Source organism: Mercenaria mercenaria, chromosome 4 (assembly GCF_021730395.1).
Source record: "Mercenaria mercenaria strain notata chromosome 4, MADL_Memer_1, whole genome shotgun sequence".
NCBI classification, from domain to species: Eukaryota; Metazoa; Mollusca; class Bivalvia; order Venerida; family Veneridae; genus Mercenaria; species Mercenaria mercenaria.
Genome location: NC_069364.1, coordinates 10,000,001 through 10,019,018, shown reverse-complemented (window position 1 = coordinate 10,019,018; position 19,018 = coordinate 10,000,001). Strand labels below are relative to the sequence as shown.

The 19,018-nt window shown below is 35.1% G+C and overlaps 1 protein-coding gene across 4 annotated transcripts in view; it reads right to left on the bottom strand.

Annotated features, from left to right (window-relative positions):
- LOC128556195 (E3 ubiquitin-protein ligase rnf213-alpha-like) overlaps window positions 1-19,018 on the bottom strand; it is a 175,395-nt gene that overhangs the window by 145,346 nt on the left and 11,031 nt on the right. For 3 of the 4 annotated variants that reach the window (XM_053540359.1, XM_053540360.1, XM_053540362.1), the window contains exons 2-5: window positions 16,206-16,526; window positions 8,890-10,250; window positions 3,736-3,788; window positions 1,064-1,228 (exon numbers count right to left, since the gene is read on the bottom strand). In XM_053540359.1, the coding sequence (XP_053396334.1) occupies window positions 1,064-1,228; window positions 3,736-3,788; window positions 8,890-10,250; window positions 16,206-16,503 (1,877 nt within the window). In that variant the 5' untranslated portion in view covers window positions 16,504-16,526. Of the gene's footprint in view, window positions 1-1,063; window positions 1,229-3,735; window positions 3,789-8,889; window positions 10,251-13,946; window positions 14,085-16,205; window positions 16,527-19,018 lie in introns of those variants that run through there. The other variant, XM_053540361.1, reaches the window with a different exon arrangement.

Here is a 19,018-nt window from a genome sequence, read left to right as displayed (position 1 = left end):
AGGTCACAAGGTTTTTCTATTATTTGACCTACTGACCTAGTTTTTGAAGGCACGTGACCCACTTTCGAACCTGACCTAGATATAATCAAGATGAACATTCAGACCAACTTCAATACAGATCCCATGAAAAATATGGCCTCTAGAGAGGTCACAAGGTTTTTCTATTATTTGACCTACTGACCTAGTTTTTGAAGGCACGTGACCAACTTTCGAAAGTGACGTAGATATCATCAAGGTGAACATTCTCACTAATTTTCATGAAGATCTCATGAAATATATGGCCTCTAGAGAGGTCACAAGGTTTTTCTATTTTTAGACCTACTGACCTAGTTTTTGACGCACGTGACCCAGTTTCGAACTTGACCCAGATATCATCAAGATGAACATTCAGACCAACTTTCATACAGATCCCATGAAAAATATGGCCTTTAGAGAGGTCACAAGGTTTTTCTATTATTTGACCTACTGACCTAGTTTTTGAAGGCACGTGACCCAGTTTCGAACTTGACCTACATATCATCAAGGTGAACGTTCTGACCAATTCTCATGAAGATCTTTTGAAATATATGGCCTCTAGAGAGGTCACAAGGTTTTTCTATTTTTAGACCTACTGACCTAGTTTTTGACGGCACGTGACCCAGTTTTGAACTTGACCTAGATATCATCAAGGTGAACATTCTGACCAATTTTCATGAAGATCTTGTGAAATATATGGCCTCTAGAGAGGTCACAAGGTTTTTCTATTTTTAGACCTACTGACCTAGTTTTATTGGCATGTGACCCAGTTTCGAACTTGACCTAGATATCATCAAGGTGAACATTCTGACCAACTTTCATAAAGATCCCATGAAAAATGTGACCTCTAGAGTGGCAAAAAGCAAAAGTTTACGGATTGACGCACGCACGCACGAGGGACGACGGACACTGCGCGATCACAAAAGCTCACCTTGTCACTTTGTGACAGGTGAGCTAAAAAGACATTTGCCAAGATGAAAACGAACAGTCATTGAAGAAAGGAATGTCTCACTTAAATCAAAGGCTACATATTATGAAGATTACTCACTTTTTAACAGTACAAACATTTGACATGTTATTCCAATTTCCTTGTTTGTCTTCCATTCTTAAGATAACCTTGTTCTTCTCTGGATCAAACTTGAAATCTTCACTAATTAAAGCATGGAAGTATACGGTTGCCTGCTTCAAAGTTCCTCCCCTATTTCCTTTGGCTCTGTATTAAAAATCAGAAAAATATTAAACCTGAATATTGTCATTTTTTTCAAAACATTTAATAATGTAATTTTCTTTCAGCTGAAAACAGTAATTCTCACTTTAGTGCAAAAAGTGGATTAAACAGATTGGTGTACAGAAGCAGCTTATAATCCACTGTTTGCACCGAGGTATTAATTTACAGTTTCAGCATAAATTTACATTTTTTAAAGAAGTTTTAATGCCTAATCTAACTGTCACAGGGACAATATGCCTGTGTTGGTTTCTATGTTATTGTGTATCTTGTACCTGTATGTCATGTGTAAGTGTATTAGCAGTATTTCTTTTCATCAGTCCATCTCGTCTCATTTTTCATCTATTCACTTTTCATTTCATTTCACCACCTCCTAACAAAGGTGACGGGCCTCATTCATACTTCATTAATTTCCATTTGGCATGATATTCACACTTTTCTATATGCCTGCACACTGATATTATAGAAGTTATGGCGAGAGCCCTGTTTTTGTCATCTCTCAGACAATTTATTAGTCTGACAATTTATTAGGGGTATATTTACAGGCTCCATGTCCTATTCTCCCTCTCCTTAAATGCAGATAAACTTGGTAACGAGGTTAAATCATAGAATAACCTTCTTAGCACTAGGTAGGCAATATTTTCTGTTTGATCTATATGAAATTTAGTCAAAATATTTGTCTTTATGAAGTCTAGCTCAGTTTAAATATTGTGTAGTCTGGGATTAAATATGAGGTCACTATGTCAAATCACAGAAAAACTTAGTTAACTATCTAGAGACCTACTGGCCTACTTCTGACCCAGTTTCAAACACATCTGACATTTTGTTAATACAAAACAAGTGAAATTGTTTGTGTCGGGCGACAACACTAGGCGATCACACTAGCTGACCTTGACTACTTTGTCTCAGATGCATAACTTCTAATGTTGAAGAACATTTAAGGTAGTTCTGCATGTTTGCTAAACCGGAAATGATGATGTGACTTTATTTATCCGGAAAATGTAGAATAAAGCCTGGATTCGGCGTATGGAAATGAAAATCATTCTATAAACTAATGACAACCTTTGAGTAAATTTATTACAATGGCACTGTTACTATCTTTATAAAGTTAAAATATGATATCAAAACATCTGACATGTAAAATAATTCAAAATAATGTCTTAAAATTAGCGTGAAATGTGTTGTTCACTTTAATCATGGTCAAATATCTTGAAAATAAGCACACAGACCTATACATTTTAATTCACCACAGTATAGGCCAAATGTTTATTTACAGCTACAAGAAGTTTCATTAAAATCTACATTGTAAAAAACTTGCTATTCGCGAAAATGTTATAAAAGTTATGATTTTCCTATAGACTCCCATTATGAAAATTTGCATGAGGTCCAATTTTTTCAAATCAGTCTAGCAAAAAATCAAGCACACGACCATTATAACTTTTTTATTTGCCGAATTTTCTTAGGAAATTCTGAAGTTTTGAAAAATCAGAGTTTGATCAAATTCTATAGTGTAGAATTTTTTTTTTAAACGAACTTGCAGAACTACCTTAAGTAAAGTGTAATGATGGTAGGTCAAATACATGAACTGTTGGCAATGTAACACAAATTTTCTCTGACAAATTGACAGATGGACAAAGCCAAATCTATATCCCCAACCAGAAAGTGGTTCCAAAATAAGCCAGACTTTACCAACATCATCATGCAAGTTGTTATTACCATACATAATAGTACTAAATTATGTTGAGATGGTCCCCTTGAAATACTGATTGTCCTAGTTGTCCACGGTCCACTTCATCTTAATTCGCAGATGTCTGTTAGTCCGGGAAGCATCCATTGAGCTTTGTTATGTCACGGTATAGAACTTGAATATTAAAAGGAGTAGAAAATGTGTAGTTGGCCGTGTTAAACTTGACCCAGATTTCATAAAAAGACAAACTTTCTGACCAATTTTGATGTAAATCAGGTAAGAAATAGGCCTTAAGAGTGTTTAGAATGTTTTTTCTATGATATGATCTAGTGACACAGTTTTATATCCTAAATAACCCTATTTAAAAATGTTCTAAATGAATGTTCTGACTAAGTTTCATGTAGCAAAAATAGCACCTAGATTGTTAACAATGTTTTCTTTTCTGATTTGGTACAACCTCATGTGCTAGTTTCCAGTCCCTGATAATCCAGTAACTTGCAAACTAGATCTACATTTTATTAAGTCAAACATTCTAAGTTGGTTTCATAAAGATCAATAACTTATCCTAGTGACATTAATTTTGGTGTAGTCTTATTTTGAAGAAGTGTGGAAAAACATACCATAGATGGATGGACAATACGAAACAAATTTTATTCAAAGTCGGTGCACACAAGCTTTGTATAGCATTTTACCAACATTAACAGACTGATGCTGAGTGGTAACAACAAGGTAGTTGAAGTGAGAGTGTTTTTTTTTTATAATCTAACGAAGAAATTTACTGATTTTTTAACATATTACAAACACTTACCCAGTTGCAGCTCCAGGTTCAGATGCCTTTGGTGTTTGATTTTTGTTCTTGTTCTGAAAATAAACAAGTGGGTCATCAAGGCTGAGTGCACAAATTTGGTAGAGGGTCACATATGGAAAATATAATTATGTGTTATTACCTTAAAATTAGGCTAGTGTTTTCTGACAAGAATTTTTTTTAAAGTATCCACACGCATGTAGGAAAACTCTATATGTATATCAAATAATGACTTATACCTCTGGTGGCCATGCTTTTTGACAAACTGGAATAATTCTAACAAACTGAGTATAGGGTCATAAAAGAAAAAAATTCTGTAATATCATTTAAAATGGATTTCATAGAGACAAACAGTCTGACTTTCTCTTAAGTAAATCAGGCAGATTATTTTTTTACAACAAACTGTTTCTCAATGATTTGGTTGAGTGACCTACTTTTTCAACAAAGTGACAAAATTACAAGTTTTTCTAAGATTTTCAACAAGTGTCCTAGTTTTTCACCTAATGAACCTCACCTTTAAACATGACAAAGTTTTCATAAAGACAAACATTCTGACAAAGACTTATGATAATCAGGTAGAAAATGTGACACAAGGTTTTCCTATGATGTGACCTGGAGACCTAGTTTAACTAGAGCTATCACTAAAGGTGATGAATGTACCCCCTGCATGCACTGACACAGTACATTGCAATTTGACGCACACAAGATTGCATAATTATGTGGACTGTATGTATATAGACTGTATGTATACAGTATAGTAACAAAAAACAAAGTCCCATAACTATGCAGAATATTTATCTAAAAGAACTTAACATGCACCATGCACAACCATAGTTGGTACTGATCACTTGTGTGAAGTTTCATTAAATTGTGTGCAAGGGTTCGGAAGATTAGGCGCACACAAGACTGCATATGCAGACTGTATGTACATAGTATGTTAACAAGAAACAAAGTCCCATAACTCTGCAATTTTTGTCGTTGAAAGAACCTAACATGCCCCATGCACAACCACTGTTGTTACTGATCACTTGTGAAGTTTCATTAAATTGTGTCAAGGGGATGAGGAGAGATGGTGCGCACAAGATTGTCTCTATGTATATAGTTTAGTAACAAAAAACAAAGTCCCGTAACTCTGCAAATTTTTTTTCTGAAAGAACCTAACATGCCCCATGCACAACTACTGTTGTTACTGATCACTTGTGTGAAGTTTCATTAAATTGTGTCAAGTGGATGAGGAGAGATGGTGTGCACAAGATTGTGTCTATGTATATAGTATAGTAACAAAAAACGAAGTCCCATAACTCTGCAATTTTTTTTTTTCTGAAAGAACTAACATGCCCCATGCACAACTCCTGTGGTTACTGATCACTTGTGTGAAGTTTCATTAAATTGTGTCAAGTGGATGAGGAGAGATGGTGTGCACAAGATTGTGTCTATGTATATAGTATAGTAACAAAAAACAAGGTCCCATAACTCTGCAAGTTTTTTTCCCGAAAGAATCTAACATGCCCCATGCACAACTACTGTTGTTACTGATCACTCGTGTGAAGTTTCATTAAATTGTGTCAAGGGAATGAGGAGAGATGGTGCGCACAAGATTGTGTCTACGGACAGACAGACGGACAGACAGACAGACAGACGGACAGACAGACAACCTGAAACCAGTATACCCCCCCCCCTTACAACTTTGTTGTCGGGGGGTACAATAACTCAGATAACCCAGTTTTAAACTATTTCATAGAGGCAAACATTCTGGCAAAGTCTCATGAATATCAAGTAAAAAATGAGGCCTCCAAAAAATGAACAAGTTTTTTTTTCTATGACTTGACCTTGTGACCTAGTTTCAGACCACAGGTAAACAAGTTTTACACTTGACCTTTGTGTCATAGAGACAAACATTCTTACAAAGGGTTATGATGATCAAGGAGAAAATGTGGCACTGAGAATGCTAATAAGGTTTTACTGTGATTTAACATAGCTCAGGTAACCAAGTTTTAAATTTGACCTAGTCAAACATTCCAACAATTTAATGGAAATGTGGCCTCTAGAGTGTTTACAAGGTTTTTTTACAATTCAACACAGAGACCTATTTTTTTACCTCAGGTTAAGAAGTTTTGAGCTTTACCTAGATTTCATTATTAAAGACAAACACATTCTGACAAATGATACAGATCGATCGCACAACGACGGACAAGGACACAGGGCAATCACAATACAGAGAACACGGAAATGAAGCACTGCCATGCAATCGAGTCTCTTAAGAATGGGACTAATTATCTCAACTGCAGCAAACATTTTTTGCGCAAGGTTACTTGAAAATCCATTAAAGAATTCAAAGATATGAGGCCAATAAAATACAATGTTATTTCACCTTTGATCTTGTCATTCAACCTTGACCTGAAACTGATATGGTTGACAGCTGCATTTTGCATGTTTCCTTATTTGAACATCCTTCAAAGGAGTCAAAAGGATACAGAGCAGACACAAGACAGAAGTACTATAGACTGGAACAAAAACCTTGTCTTCTAGCTTTAACTAGAACTGTCACAGGAGTGACGAATAATACCCCCACAATACAGCCTTGTCACAGAAGTATGGCAAATTTTAAGTTGGAAAGAGGCCATAACTACGTCAAAAAATTGGTTGTTTGTAGCCAAAGTCAAACTAGACCTGTATTTTATGATGTTACACCTGTGTACCAAAAATTATTTCAAATCTGTCGAGCCTTTCATGAGTTATTGTCCCGAAACCATGAGTTTGGCAAATTTTAAGTTGGAAAGGGGCCATAACTACGTCAAACAAGAGCACCGTCGTGCGGGTGCTGACGCTCATCTGATTTTTTTGTATAATAGAAATATTGTCCTATCCATGATTTTCTAAGTCTAAAAAGGGCCATCATTCTTGCAAAAAGCAGGATAGAGTTATGTTTCTTGATGTACAGCGTCCGCTTATGATGGTGAATAACTGTTGCAAGTTTTAAAGCAATAGCTTTGATAGTTCAGGAGAAAAGCTGACCTAAACATAAAACTTAACCAAGAAAACTGATTTTCTAAGTCCAAAAGGGGCAATAATTCTTGCAAAATGCAGGATGGAGTTATGTTTCTTGATGTACAGGGTCAGCTTATGATGGTGAATAAGTGTTGCAAGTTTCAAAGCAATAGCTTTGATAGTTTAGGAGAAAAGTTGACCTAAACATAAAACTTAACCAAGAAATCTGATATTTACAAAAGGGGCCATAAATCTTGCAAAAAGCAGGATGGAGTTATGTTTCTTGCTATACAGGGTCAGCTTATGATGGTGAACAAGTGTTCCAAGTTTCAAAGCAATAGCTTTGATAGTTTAGGAGAAAAGCTGACCTAAACATAAAACTTAACCAGGCAACACCGACACAGAAGCCGACGCCGACGCCGCTCAAGTGATGACAATAACTCATCATTTTTTTTTCAAAAAATCAGATGAGCTAAAAATTCATGGTATGTAGCCAAAGTCGAACATGACCTGTAATTTATGACGTTACACCTGTGTACCAAAAATTATTTAAATCTGTCGAACCTTTCATGAGTTATTGTCCCGAAACCATGAATTTGGCAAATTTTAAGTTGGAAAGGGGCCATAACTACGTCAAACAAGAGCACCGTCAAGCCTTTCATGAGTTATTGTCCGGAAACCATGAAAACCAACCGACCGACCAACAAGCTCACTCCTATATACCCCCCAACCCGCCCGCTTAGCTCAGTAGGTAAGAGCGTTGGTCTACTGACCGCTGGGTCGCGAGTTCGATCCTCGGGCAGGGCGTATGTTCTCCTTGACTATTTGATAAACGACATTGTGTCTGAAATCATTAGTCCTCCACCTCTGATAATTCATGTGGGGAAGTTGGCAGTTACTTGCGGAGAACAGGTTTGTACTGGTACAGAATCCAGGAACACTGGATAGGTTAACTGCCCACCGTTACATGACTGAAATACTGTTGAAAAACGGCGTTAAACCCAAAAAAAAATCAAAGGCCTGAATGGCCTGAGTCGGCTAATGATTGATGTACTGACAGTATAGTCTACCAGTTTCAGTTTGTTTTTAGTTTTTTTCTTAAAATTTCATAACACAGCTCGATATTTACCCAAAATATTAAATCCGGATACGATTACACTTTTCTCCAGTTTGAACAATATATTTTACAAATTGTGATGATACGAAGACATTTAGCAGCAATTGGCAGTATCTGACATTGAAGTTTACGGTTAAATTACCTCTTATTTAAATCTTTTCATAAAAAAGTTGTTTCGTTTCGCAAAACATAGACGATCTACTTTCGATTTCAAAAACTACAAGAAAATACAATTTAATGTTTCGCCGATTTGTTTATTTCTCGAAAAACAAGAATTAAAATCATTTTTAATATCAGTAGTAACTAAACAAACCAGTAAGAGCTTCTTCTTCCGATAATTTATCCGTTTACTGACTGCAAAATTCAACCCACGCAAAGTTTATAGAAATCATACGATGCGTGTTTACGTTCAATGTGGGAGAATTAAGGCTGATCGGCTATGTTACCTAACGCATCCAGACGATTCAGATTTGTTTTTAAAAAAGCATTGTGTGCGTTTCTGTAATTTTATATACGTTTTTATACACTTAGAAATTATTAGACATGCGTATTTGCATTATTTCTATACGTAATTTACGCTAATACGCATCTTATCTGGAGCCCTGCAGTGGAACTATTTTTTGTCTTTCGCTGGATGTTACCCAAGCTTTGTAAGCCTGCGCAATTCTTAAAATGCACATTTATGCTTAATGAGTTACATTTGAGAATTGCACAATTACAAGTCATAAATATGACAGATTACATCGTATATTGGTCATAGCAAAGGGAATTGACACAACTTAACTTCATTCATGCAGTGAACTGTTTGAAATTTGAGAAATCTAATGGAACTACATCCCTTCACATGTTATTAGGTCCATTTAGAGAATCGTTGGATAGCAAGGACTCGTCAAAAGGCTTTCAGCCTTTAGCCGACTCAAAAAAAACAACCTATATACCCCACAAACAAAGTCAATGTTCAATGTTATCAATGTTAATTTGCCCAATAATATTGATTTTAGGTTTGGAATATTTATGACAAGTACCTTACAGGTAATCAAAAATAATATTACCTTGTTTTCTTTGTCTTTGGCATCCTTTTGTTCAGCTTCTTCTTTCAGTGTCTTCTTTTTCAAATTTCTCCTTTGTCTTCTTGATAACACTTGATCAACACTTGAACCTTCATCATTATCATTTTCTTCTTCCATTTCTTCTTCTTCTGGCTGATTGTTGTTTGTATTTTCCATAGTTTCTGAGGCTACACTTTGTTTACTTTTCACCTCTGCTGGTCTGACTGATTCCTGAGTACCTGCTTTACCTCTGTCAAATTCAAACAAGCTACTTTTTTGTGGAGATGTCACTTCAACTGAAGTACCTTTCTGATTTAATCCCCAGCCCACCCCTTGTCCAAATACTGGTTTCTGCATCTCTGAAGACTCCACATCTGTCTTGGTTGATCTTGACTTTGGTTCAGTAATGTTTTGGTTTTGTAATGTGTTTTGTGAGCTGTTTCCATTTTTTATTTCTGTGTTGACAGAGTCATATCGTTCAGTACCTCCAGATTCTTTTGCATCTTTTTCTTTTTTCCTTTTTTTCTTGTTTTCCTTTTGCTTTTTGTTACGTTTTATTTGCAGACCATCCATGCCCTGTGAATCAAGAGTACCTGTTGGAGTTGCCGTATCTTCTTTAACCTCAGACTCATCACTATCACATTCAGAATCATTTTCTGTATCTGCAGATTCAACCCCTTCTTCTGTTTGACTATTCTTTGTTTCATCAATAATGGTTACCTTCCCTGCATTTGCATTGTCCAAATTTACATCTTCAAACTTTGTCAGTAAGTCTGCATTAGGACTTGAAGGGATGATGTTCAGGTTTCCTGTCGGCATTTTATTTTCTTCCTTTGGGCTGCTAGCTTCATCTTCAGTGCCACTACCATCAAGAATTCCAATATCACTGCTTGATGTGCCATTTTCAGTTTCTTTGGCTTCTGTTGTTTTATCAACCTTTTCTTTATCACTAACTCCAGAAGTACCACTATCTCCAGCTTCCATACTAGTAATATTTCTATTTACTTCATTGGGACTTGAAGTATCCATATCATTTCCATCATGGATTCTAACATCCGGTGTCCCAGGATGGTTCATTTTCTCAGATGACTGAGTATTTACTGCAGTTTCCATTTCTGCCATTCCTGCAGACGTGGAATGTTCAACTGTTGACTGGCTGCTTATGTTAGCAGCATCTCTAGCATCCGTCTTATGCAAATTTTTATTTTCAGACTCTTCATCATTTGCATTCTCTTTTGGCCCACTGTCACCAGAATGTATTCTGCTCATTTCACCAGCATCTAATCTACTTTTATTTACTTCTCCTGCAATACTGGCAACACCTTTTGCTGGTTTCATTTCCTTTTGGATAATTATGGGTTGACCTGCCAGGAAATAAAACAACATAACTAATTACATTCACTCAACTTAGCAAAAAAAACTTGTTACAAACAAGAATGATGTTAACATTGTATGACAAATTATCCCTGAAAATGCTTGATAAAACAAGAGCACTGCCTCCAGGTGCCATCACTCGTCTGTAAGTGCTGGGCCATTAACAAGAAAAGAGTCATAGTTCTTGGCCTTCTTACTCATCTTAATTGATAACAAAAAATGTATGAAATTTCAAAGCTATATATAGTCAATTTTCCAGAAAACTTAACTCAACTCTGCATCAGTTTTGGAGATAGTAACGTGCATGCAAAACTTTAACCAGAAGTTTTTAAGTTCAAGAGGGGACATAATTTTATTAAATAAATGTAAGAGTTATGGGACTTGATGCTATGACCTAGCTTTATAAACCTGAAGAAACGTGTGAAGTTTCAATTCAATATTTAAATCCATAAGGGGGCATAATTTGGCCAAAATGCAGGTCAGAGTTACGGGATTTGATGCTATCACCTTGTTTTATAACCCCAAAGACACATGAGAAGTTTCAAATCAATATCTGCATTAGTTTTGGAGATAGTAACTTGCATGTAAAACTTAAACCAGGATTTTCTAAGTCTAAAAGGGGGTATAAATTGCCAAAAATACGAAATAAAAAGTTACAATATAAAGAGTTATGGAACTTGATCCAGTGAGGTTGGTAATTGACCTAGAAAATTGTGTAATTTTGTGTTAATTTGTGTAATCACTCTGTCATTCTGATGTTGTTTTGAAAATGATTCTTCTGAGCTGAGTCACGCCAGAGTAGAAGGCTTAAAATGACAGCTTACCAATAATCACCAACCTTTGTTTTCTAAAAATATTTTATCATGATTTATATCAGTGTGATATAAAGTACATTAAAGTTGAGCTGATTACAAAAATCTAAAGTTTTATACACCAATTTGAGTTTTTAGAAACAGAACTGAAAGAGAAATATTATTATTACATGTTTTCAGTGAATTATTAGAATATAAAGATTTAGCCTTACATTTTGAGGGGAAAAAATAAGACAACACCATAAAAAGAAAAGTTTGTTTCACATGCAAATTGAACAGCATATAAAACATGAATATTACTCTACACAGCAACTGTCAGTTTACTGATATTTATCCTGTCACTTGCAGTATTTTCGACCCGATATCAGGGTGCCATATATCTTTTTTGATATACCGTCAGTTGACACGTGACCAGTAATATACAGTCAGTTGATCATGTGACCTTATGACCGATATTGTTGTCATAAGAAATTTTGCATTGAAACCATCACCATTGTGTTGGAAATGTCCGAACTAAGAAAATGAGTGGTAAAATAATGAGTTTTTTATTAAACAAGAGCTGTCCGTAAGACAACCAAGCTCGACTATTCGAAATATTGTCACAGAAGCAGGAAATTATTACCCAAAATGTTAAATATCAAAAGAGTTTAAAGTTCGAAAGGGGACATAATTTGACCAAAATACATATCATAGTTATGGGACTTGATGTTATCAACTAGTTTTATAACCCCAAAGAAACATGTTAAGTTTCAATTCAATCTCTGCATTAGTTTTGGGGAAAATAACTTGCATGTAAAGAATTTTCTAAGTCCAAAAGGGGGCATAATTTGCTCAAAATACATGTTAAGAGTTATGGAACTTGACCCAGTGCGGTTGGTAATTGACCTAGAAAAAGAAGAAATAAGTTTCAAAGCTATATGCCTTTTGGTAATAGCTGTATGTACTTGCACGCAAAACTTTAACCAGGATTTTCTAAGTCCAAAAGGGGGCATAATTTGCCCAAAATACATGTCAGAGTTATGGAACTTGGTGCTATCAACTACTTTTATAACCCCGAAGACACATGTGAAGTTTCAATTTAATATCTGTAGTAGTTTTGGAGATAGTTACTTGCATGTAAAACTTCAACCAGGATTTTCTTAGTCCAAAAGGGGGCATAATTTGCCCAAAATACATGTCAGAGTTATGGGACTTGACCCAGTGAGGTAGGTAATTGATCTAGAAAAAGAAAAAATAAGTTTCAAATCTATATGCTTTTTAGTAATAGCTGTATGTACTTGCACGCAAAACTTTCACCAGAATTTTCTGAGTCCAAAAGGGGGCATAATTTGGCCAAAATGAAGGTCAGAGTTATGGGACTTGGTGCTATCAACTACTTTTATAACCCCGAAGACACATGTGAAGTTTCAATTCAATATCTGCATTAGTTTTGGAGATAGTAACTTGCATGTAAAACTTTAACCAGAATTTTTCTAAGTCCAAAAGGGGGCATAATTTGCTCAAAATACATGTTAGAGTTATGGAACTTCACCCAGTGAGGTTGGTAATTGACCTAGAAAAAGAATAAATATGTTTCAAAGCTATATGACTTTAAATGATAGCTGTATGTACTTGCATGCAAAAACTTAACCAAGTTGTGACGCCGACGCCGACGCCAGGGTGAGTAGAATAGCTAGACTATTCTTCGAATAGTCGAGCTAAAAACGAAGAAGTTATTGCGATTTTTAATTGTAACCACATTATTGTGTCGGTGATTACGTCATTATATAAGTGATGTCATTACAAATATGACGTCATTAAAACGGTTGTCGCACACTTATTTTTGTAAAATAAATTGCCAAATATCGGAAAATGAAGTAATGACAAGATAAATAGAATAATAGGTTAGTGCCTAAGATGGAGAAAGTTTAACTGGCTCGGCTCCGGACGTTATCAGGTTTGCCTTTGGCTCACCCGATAACCTCCTCCACCTCGCCAGATAAACTTTCTCATCTACCGTATATTATTCTCTATATACATTGAGTTCAGGAAAAGGGCTGCATAAAGGGGCCAAACTTTAGAACAGTTAAGCACCTTTAAAAACTCACATTTTCAAAGAACTTTATATAACTTTGTTTCAATGCATTTCTAATAATGTCCCAGTGTTAAAATTCCACATAAATAGGTTGAACGTTAAGTTTTCAGCAACTGTTTATTTTTATTTCCTTACAAATGGTATTCATTTTTAAAGGGGGACAACTTTTTGAGAATATCTTAAGCATCCATCTTATGGGACAGTACGGCAGAACATGTAATGGTCAGGTAGATTGTTGGTAAAGATGTTGTTCGTTTATCAAATATTTCTGTGTTTTGAAGATATACTCCTAGACCTTAAAGAGAAATGCATCTGGTATTTCAATCTATAAATTTACAGATCAAGTGTTTGAAAACTGATAAAATCATATTCTAAGACTCAAAATTGCAGCTAGAAATTAGTTGATTTACTTATAAAGGTCAATTGTAACTTTCTGTCATTTCTGTTGACTGCGATTTTTCTGAAAATGCCAAAAAACTCAAAGTCAACAAAAAATGGCTGAAACTCACAAATGACCTTAATTTATAGATTCCAGTAGATCTACTGTAAATAAACCAATTAATTTCAAGCTGCAGTTTTGAGAATAAATGTAATTTCATCAGTTTTCATACACACAATCTGTAAATTTATAGATGTAAATATACCACTTTCCTAGACCTGCAAAGTGCATACAGAAACAGTTATATATATATACTTCACCTGTCTGAGTTAATGATCAAACTACCCAACAGTCACCAACTTTTAAAAAGCTCTGCAATATCTTCATGACTATTTCAAGAATGTATTTCTAAATCAATTACCTTTCTTTCTACTAGCATTGAATTTCCATTTTGTTTTTCATTTATTACACAGATAAAAGCTGTTAAACTTAAATCATTATTGAAAAATGATTATTTTCAACACCCTCTTGCATTTAATCATATACCTTACTGAAAATCACCAACCTTATTTTTGGAAAATATTTTTATCACAATTATCAGTGTTATCATCAATATCAGATTTTAAAATGAAACTGAAAGAAATATATCATATTTATCAAGTTTTGAAAAAATAGCTCATTACAATTGTTATAACATTTTTGGAAAATTCTTACTTTCATTTTCAACATTATTAATAGCATCAGAGCACATTGTATTTTACTATATATGAGGGGAATGGTCCAACACCTATTTAGTTTGGGGGAATATAGCCTGGTATTTGGGCTCGGTTTGTGGTCAAAAGGGAAATAAAAATCCTAAAGTAAAAGTCAAACTGCATGATTTGAAAGAAGTTTTCTGAAAAGACTTTCTTTATTATTATTGTTTTTTATTTTTCAATAATCAGTGTTTGTGTGAAATCCTAATTCTATTTGATATAATATCCTGTCAAGATACAGAACTTCTTATCTTTTCTTCGATCAAGGACATGCTTCATATTTCCTTCTGATAACAAATCTACAATGGCTACAATTGTACGCATTTTCTTCCGACATAAATATTTTGTGGTATAAATTGGCTGAGAACATCATAATCAATAATTCTTTGGCTTTTATTAACGTAACCTTCACATTATTTGATGATTTATTATTATCGCATAGTGCGGCAGTTTTCCTTTGATCTTTGCAGTATGTTAAACATGGTAACACGCATTAATACTACAGAGTAAAAATAGTAATAAACAAGTTTAAATGAAAATAATATATAAATTTTAATGAAAAAACTATGCGATAAAACAGTCATAATATGTAATGCTCGTGTGTTACGAGGATATATCAGAGCTAGGGGTACATCTCGGTATTTATCTACTGGCCTCGACGATATGTGCAGAGAAAAATACCCTCGATGTACCCCTAGCTCTGATATATCCTGGTAACACACTCTCGCACATACTATAACTATTACATATAGCATTAATTTACAATTTATAATTTAACAATATTTGCATTCACTATGCATTTAAAAATGAAAAAAAAAAGACATTTAATCGTCCTAATTATATATTATATTTTGTAAAAAAATTAATAATTATAACGACTTAATTTATTGGGGCAACACAATTAGGCAGGCCCAATCTTCCAAGTGAGCCTTAATAGTATGTACACTATTTACAAGTAGATTACAAATACAATATTGACAACAGAATAATCCTTGGATGTTTTATGACTCTTGGTCAAGTACAGTTTGAGATACAGGGACATAAACTTTTATGCCCTTAATGCATATTTTTGATTATGTCAAGGGACATAACTCTGGTAATGTAGAGTGAAATCCAAATGAAAACTCAGGTGCTGAATAATATTCCTACATGGTTTCATGACTGTATGTGAAATATTTTTTTAAGATATATGCAACACAATTCTTTAAGCTATCAGTGTGTATTTTTCACTAAGCCAAGGACAATAACTCTGGTCTCCCTGAGTGAAATTCAAAACAGAACACCAGGTGCAAACCTTCAGATACTATATATCAAAATCCTTTGATGTTTTACGACTCTAAGTTAAATAATTTTTTTAATATATGTGACATACAATTATATGCCCTTTAACTTTTAGCCTGCTGGCAGCAAATGATTCTGCTTTACGAACAGTGCAGACCAAGATCAGCCTGCACATCTGTGCAGTCTGATCATGGTCTGCACTGTTCGCTATTAATTAAGTCAGTAAATTTTCAGCGAACACCCTTTAAATAATAAGTGGTACTGCCCAGATTGAATGATGGATCAGTCCATTTTAGCAATTTAGCAGGCTAAAGGTTAATGTATATTTCTGACCTAATCAAGGGCCATAACTCTGGTCTGACTGAAACATGCAGGATGGCATTCCCCCTATTATAGCAGTGTTCAAATATTTCTAACATGTTTTATTTCAGAACTCTACACCATGCCTTAGATACGGCTCCAGACAGACTTCAGGAGATGGACAATGCAAAAACTATGCTCCTTTGCCTTTGGCAGAGGATAATATTAAAAGAGGGAAATTTTCAAATGACATAATTATGATGTAACACTATTCAAAAAGTGACATTACAATTAATTAGAAAATCTCAGTGCATACTCTATAGGCTTTCAACATTTATACTTACTTGGTATTGTTTTTCTGTGACCACACTCTGCACAGAATAGTTTCCCAGGGAGAAGGAGGCTGCTGCAATTACTACATCTCTCCTCTTGAATGTTGAACAGTGACTGGTCAACTTTGGTTCCACAGTTTGTACAGAATTTCAGTCCCGGTATTAGTTCCGACTGACAAGGCTTCCCATCAAGTTTACCATTACAAATTACCACAGTATCAGTCTTTACCTCCTCTACCATCTTTGATCCACATTCCGGGCAAAATCTGCTTTGCCCCTCAGCACCACAAGTGCTGCTGGAGCACTTCATACTTCTAAACTATCTTTCTCCTCCTGAAATTTAATAACACAGTCTTAAAATATCCTCATTTAAAGTTGTCAAAAACATTCTAGAAAACTTGTAACACTGAACTGACAATATAGGCTGTATTTCGGATGCAGGCTGACACTGGTTCTTAATAACAAGTTATGTTTTTTGTTGGGTTTAATGTCACACCAACACAATTATAGGTCATATGGCGACTTTCTATCTTTGATTGATGGTGGAGGAAGACCCCAGGTGCCCCTCCGTGCATTATTTCATCACGAGCGGGCACCTGGGTAGAACTACCGACCTTCCATAAGCCAGCTGGATGGCTTCCTCACATGAAGAATTCAATGCCCCAAGTGAGGCTCGAACCCACATCAGTGAGGGGCAAGTGATTCGAAGTCAGAGACCTTAACCATTCAGCCACGTAGGCCCCTGAAACTGGTTCTAGACTAAATCTAGAAGATGCTGGGTTTTCAAAAAGAAATATGGATCATTTTAAATTTAACTTTTTTTCTGACCACAAGACACATAATATTATGCCCACTTACTTTCACTGTATGCATATTACATTTACCTTATCTCAATGTTGAGAAACTGGAACTATTATGTTTTGGGGATGATATTGTCAGTCAACATACTAAGCCTCATACTGCTTTTTTCTATACAGTAATGATGACTTTAACCTACATACCCTAATGCAATCTTAACAGCATTTTTCTTTTTATTACATGGATAAATATCTCATTTTGTTTGCATATTCAAAAAACTACCTGCTAAAAACCAACCACTTAACACCACTTGGCCACTGCGGAATTATATTTTGATTGTCGTGTTTTGGGTTTAGTGCCACTTTTCAACAGTATTTCAGTTATGTAACAGCTGGCAGTTAACCTAACCAGTGTTCCTGGATTCTGAACTGCCAACTTCTCCACATGAATCAGAGGTGGAGGATGAATGATTTCAGACCCAATGTTTTTTATCAATTCATCACGGAGAACATACGCCTTGCCTAAGGATCTAACTCAAGACTAAGCTATCTGTAAATAGCCACTCTCTCTATTTACTAAAATGTGAAAGTGTACCGCAAAATTTAGTAATTAATGCCGACTGTGACCTTGAGCCTCTAAGCCACTAAATGGCTCCTTTCATAATTCAATTTTATTTCAAATGCCTTACCCCTCCTCCTATCAGGCACTGAATAGCTAACCAAAAGGTACTGAGCAGACACTGTTTTAATATCTACTTTTAGTAATGGTTACCTTGATCTTCAACTTTTGGTACACCTTACATGATGATTAACATTCTGCAAAGTTAGATGTCTCTATACTAGATGTGATCCATTTTCAGAAGCTTGTTACTATTACAAGGGTCATAACTCTGAACTGTTACTGGGTGAATTAACAAATTCCTGGTATACAACCAACATGCTACACATGAATATCGTTGAATAATCATCCCTGCCACCAAGCAAATAATATGACAATGGTAAAACTGTATGACTGTATAATGGCAACAAGCTTGGCAGCACCTGGTAAATCAAAAGCTTGCCATTATCTACTGGCAAATGTATCATTACTAATGTTACAACCTTGAAAAACATGATGAAAGAATTCAGATCTGTTTGTGTTTTACTATTATAAAGGGAAGATTTCCCTTATTTCTTTAGAGAGATTACGCAGCCATTCAATAAAAACAAGAGGACCATGATGGTCCTGAATCGCTCACCTGTCCCCACATGACCCAGTTTTGAACTGAGTATTACGTCGTTTTTTTCTATTATTTGATATAGTGACCTAGTTTTTGAGCTCATGTGACCCAGTTTTGAACTTGACCTAGATATCATCAAGGTGAGCATTCTCACCAATTTTCATGAAGATCTCATGAAAAAAATGGCCTCAAGAGAGGTCACAAGGTTTTTCTATTTTTATACCCACTAACCTATTTTTTGACCGCACATGACCAAGTTTCGAACTTTATCTAGATATCATCAAGGTGAACATTCAGACCAATTTTCATGAAGATCCATTGAAAAATATGGCCTCTAGAGAGGACAAAAGGTTTTTCTATTTTTAGACCTACTGACCTAGTTTTTGACTGCAGTTGACCCAGTTTCAAACTTGACCTAGATATCATCAAAATAAACATTCAGATTAACTTTCATACAGATCCCATGAAAAATATGGCCTCTAGAGAGGTCACAATGTTTTTTTATTATTTGACCTACTGAGCTAGTTTTTGAAGGCACATGATCTAGTTTCTAACATGACCTAGATATCATCAAGATAAACATTCTGACCAATTTTCATGAAGATCCATTCAAAAATATGGCCTCTAGAGAGGTCACAAGGTTTTTCTATATTTAGACCTACTGACCTAGTTTTTGACCGCAGTTGACCCAGTTTCAAATCTGACCTAGATATCATCAAGATAAACATTCAGACCAACTTTCATACAGATCCCATGAAAAATATGGCCTCTAGAGAGGTCACAAGGTTTCTAAATTATTTGACCTACT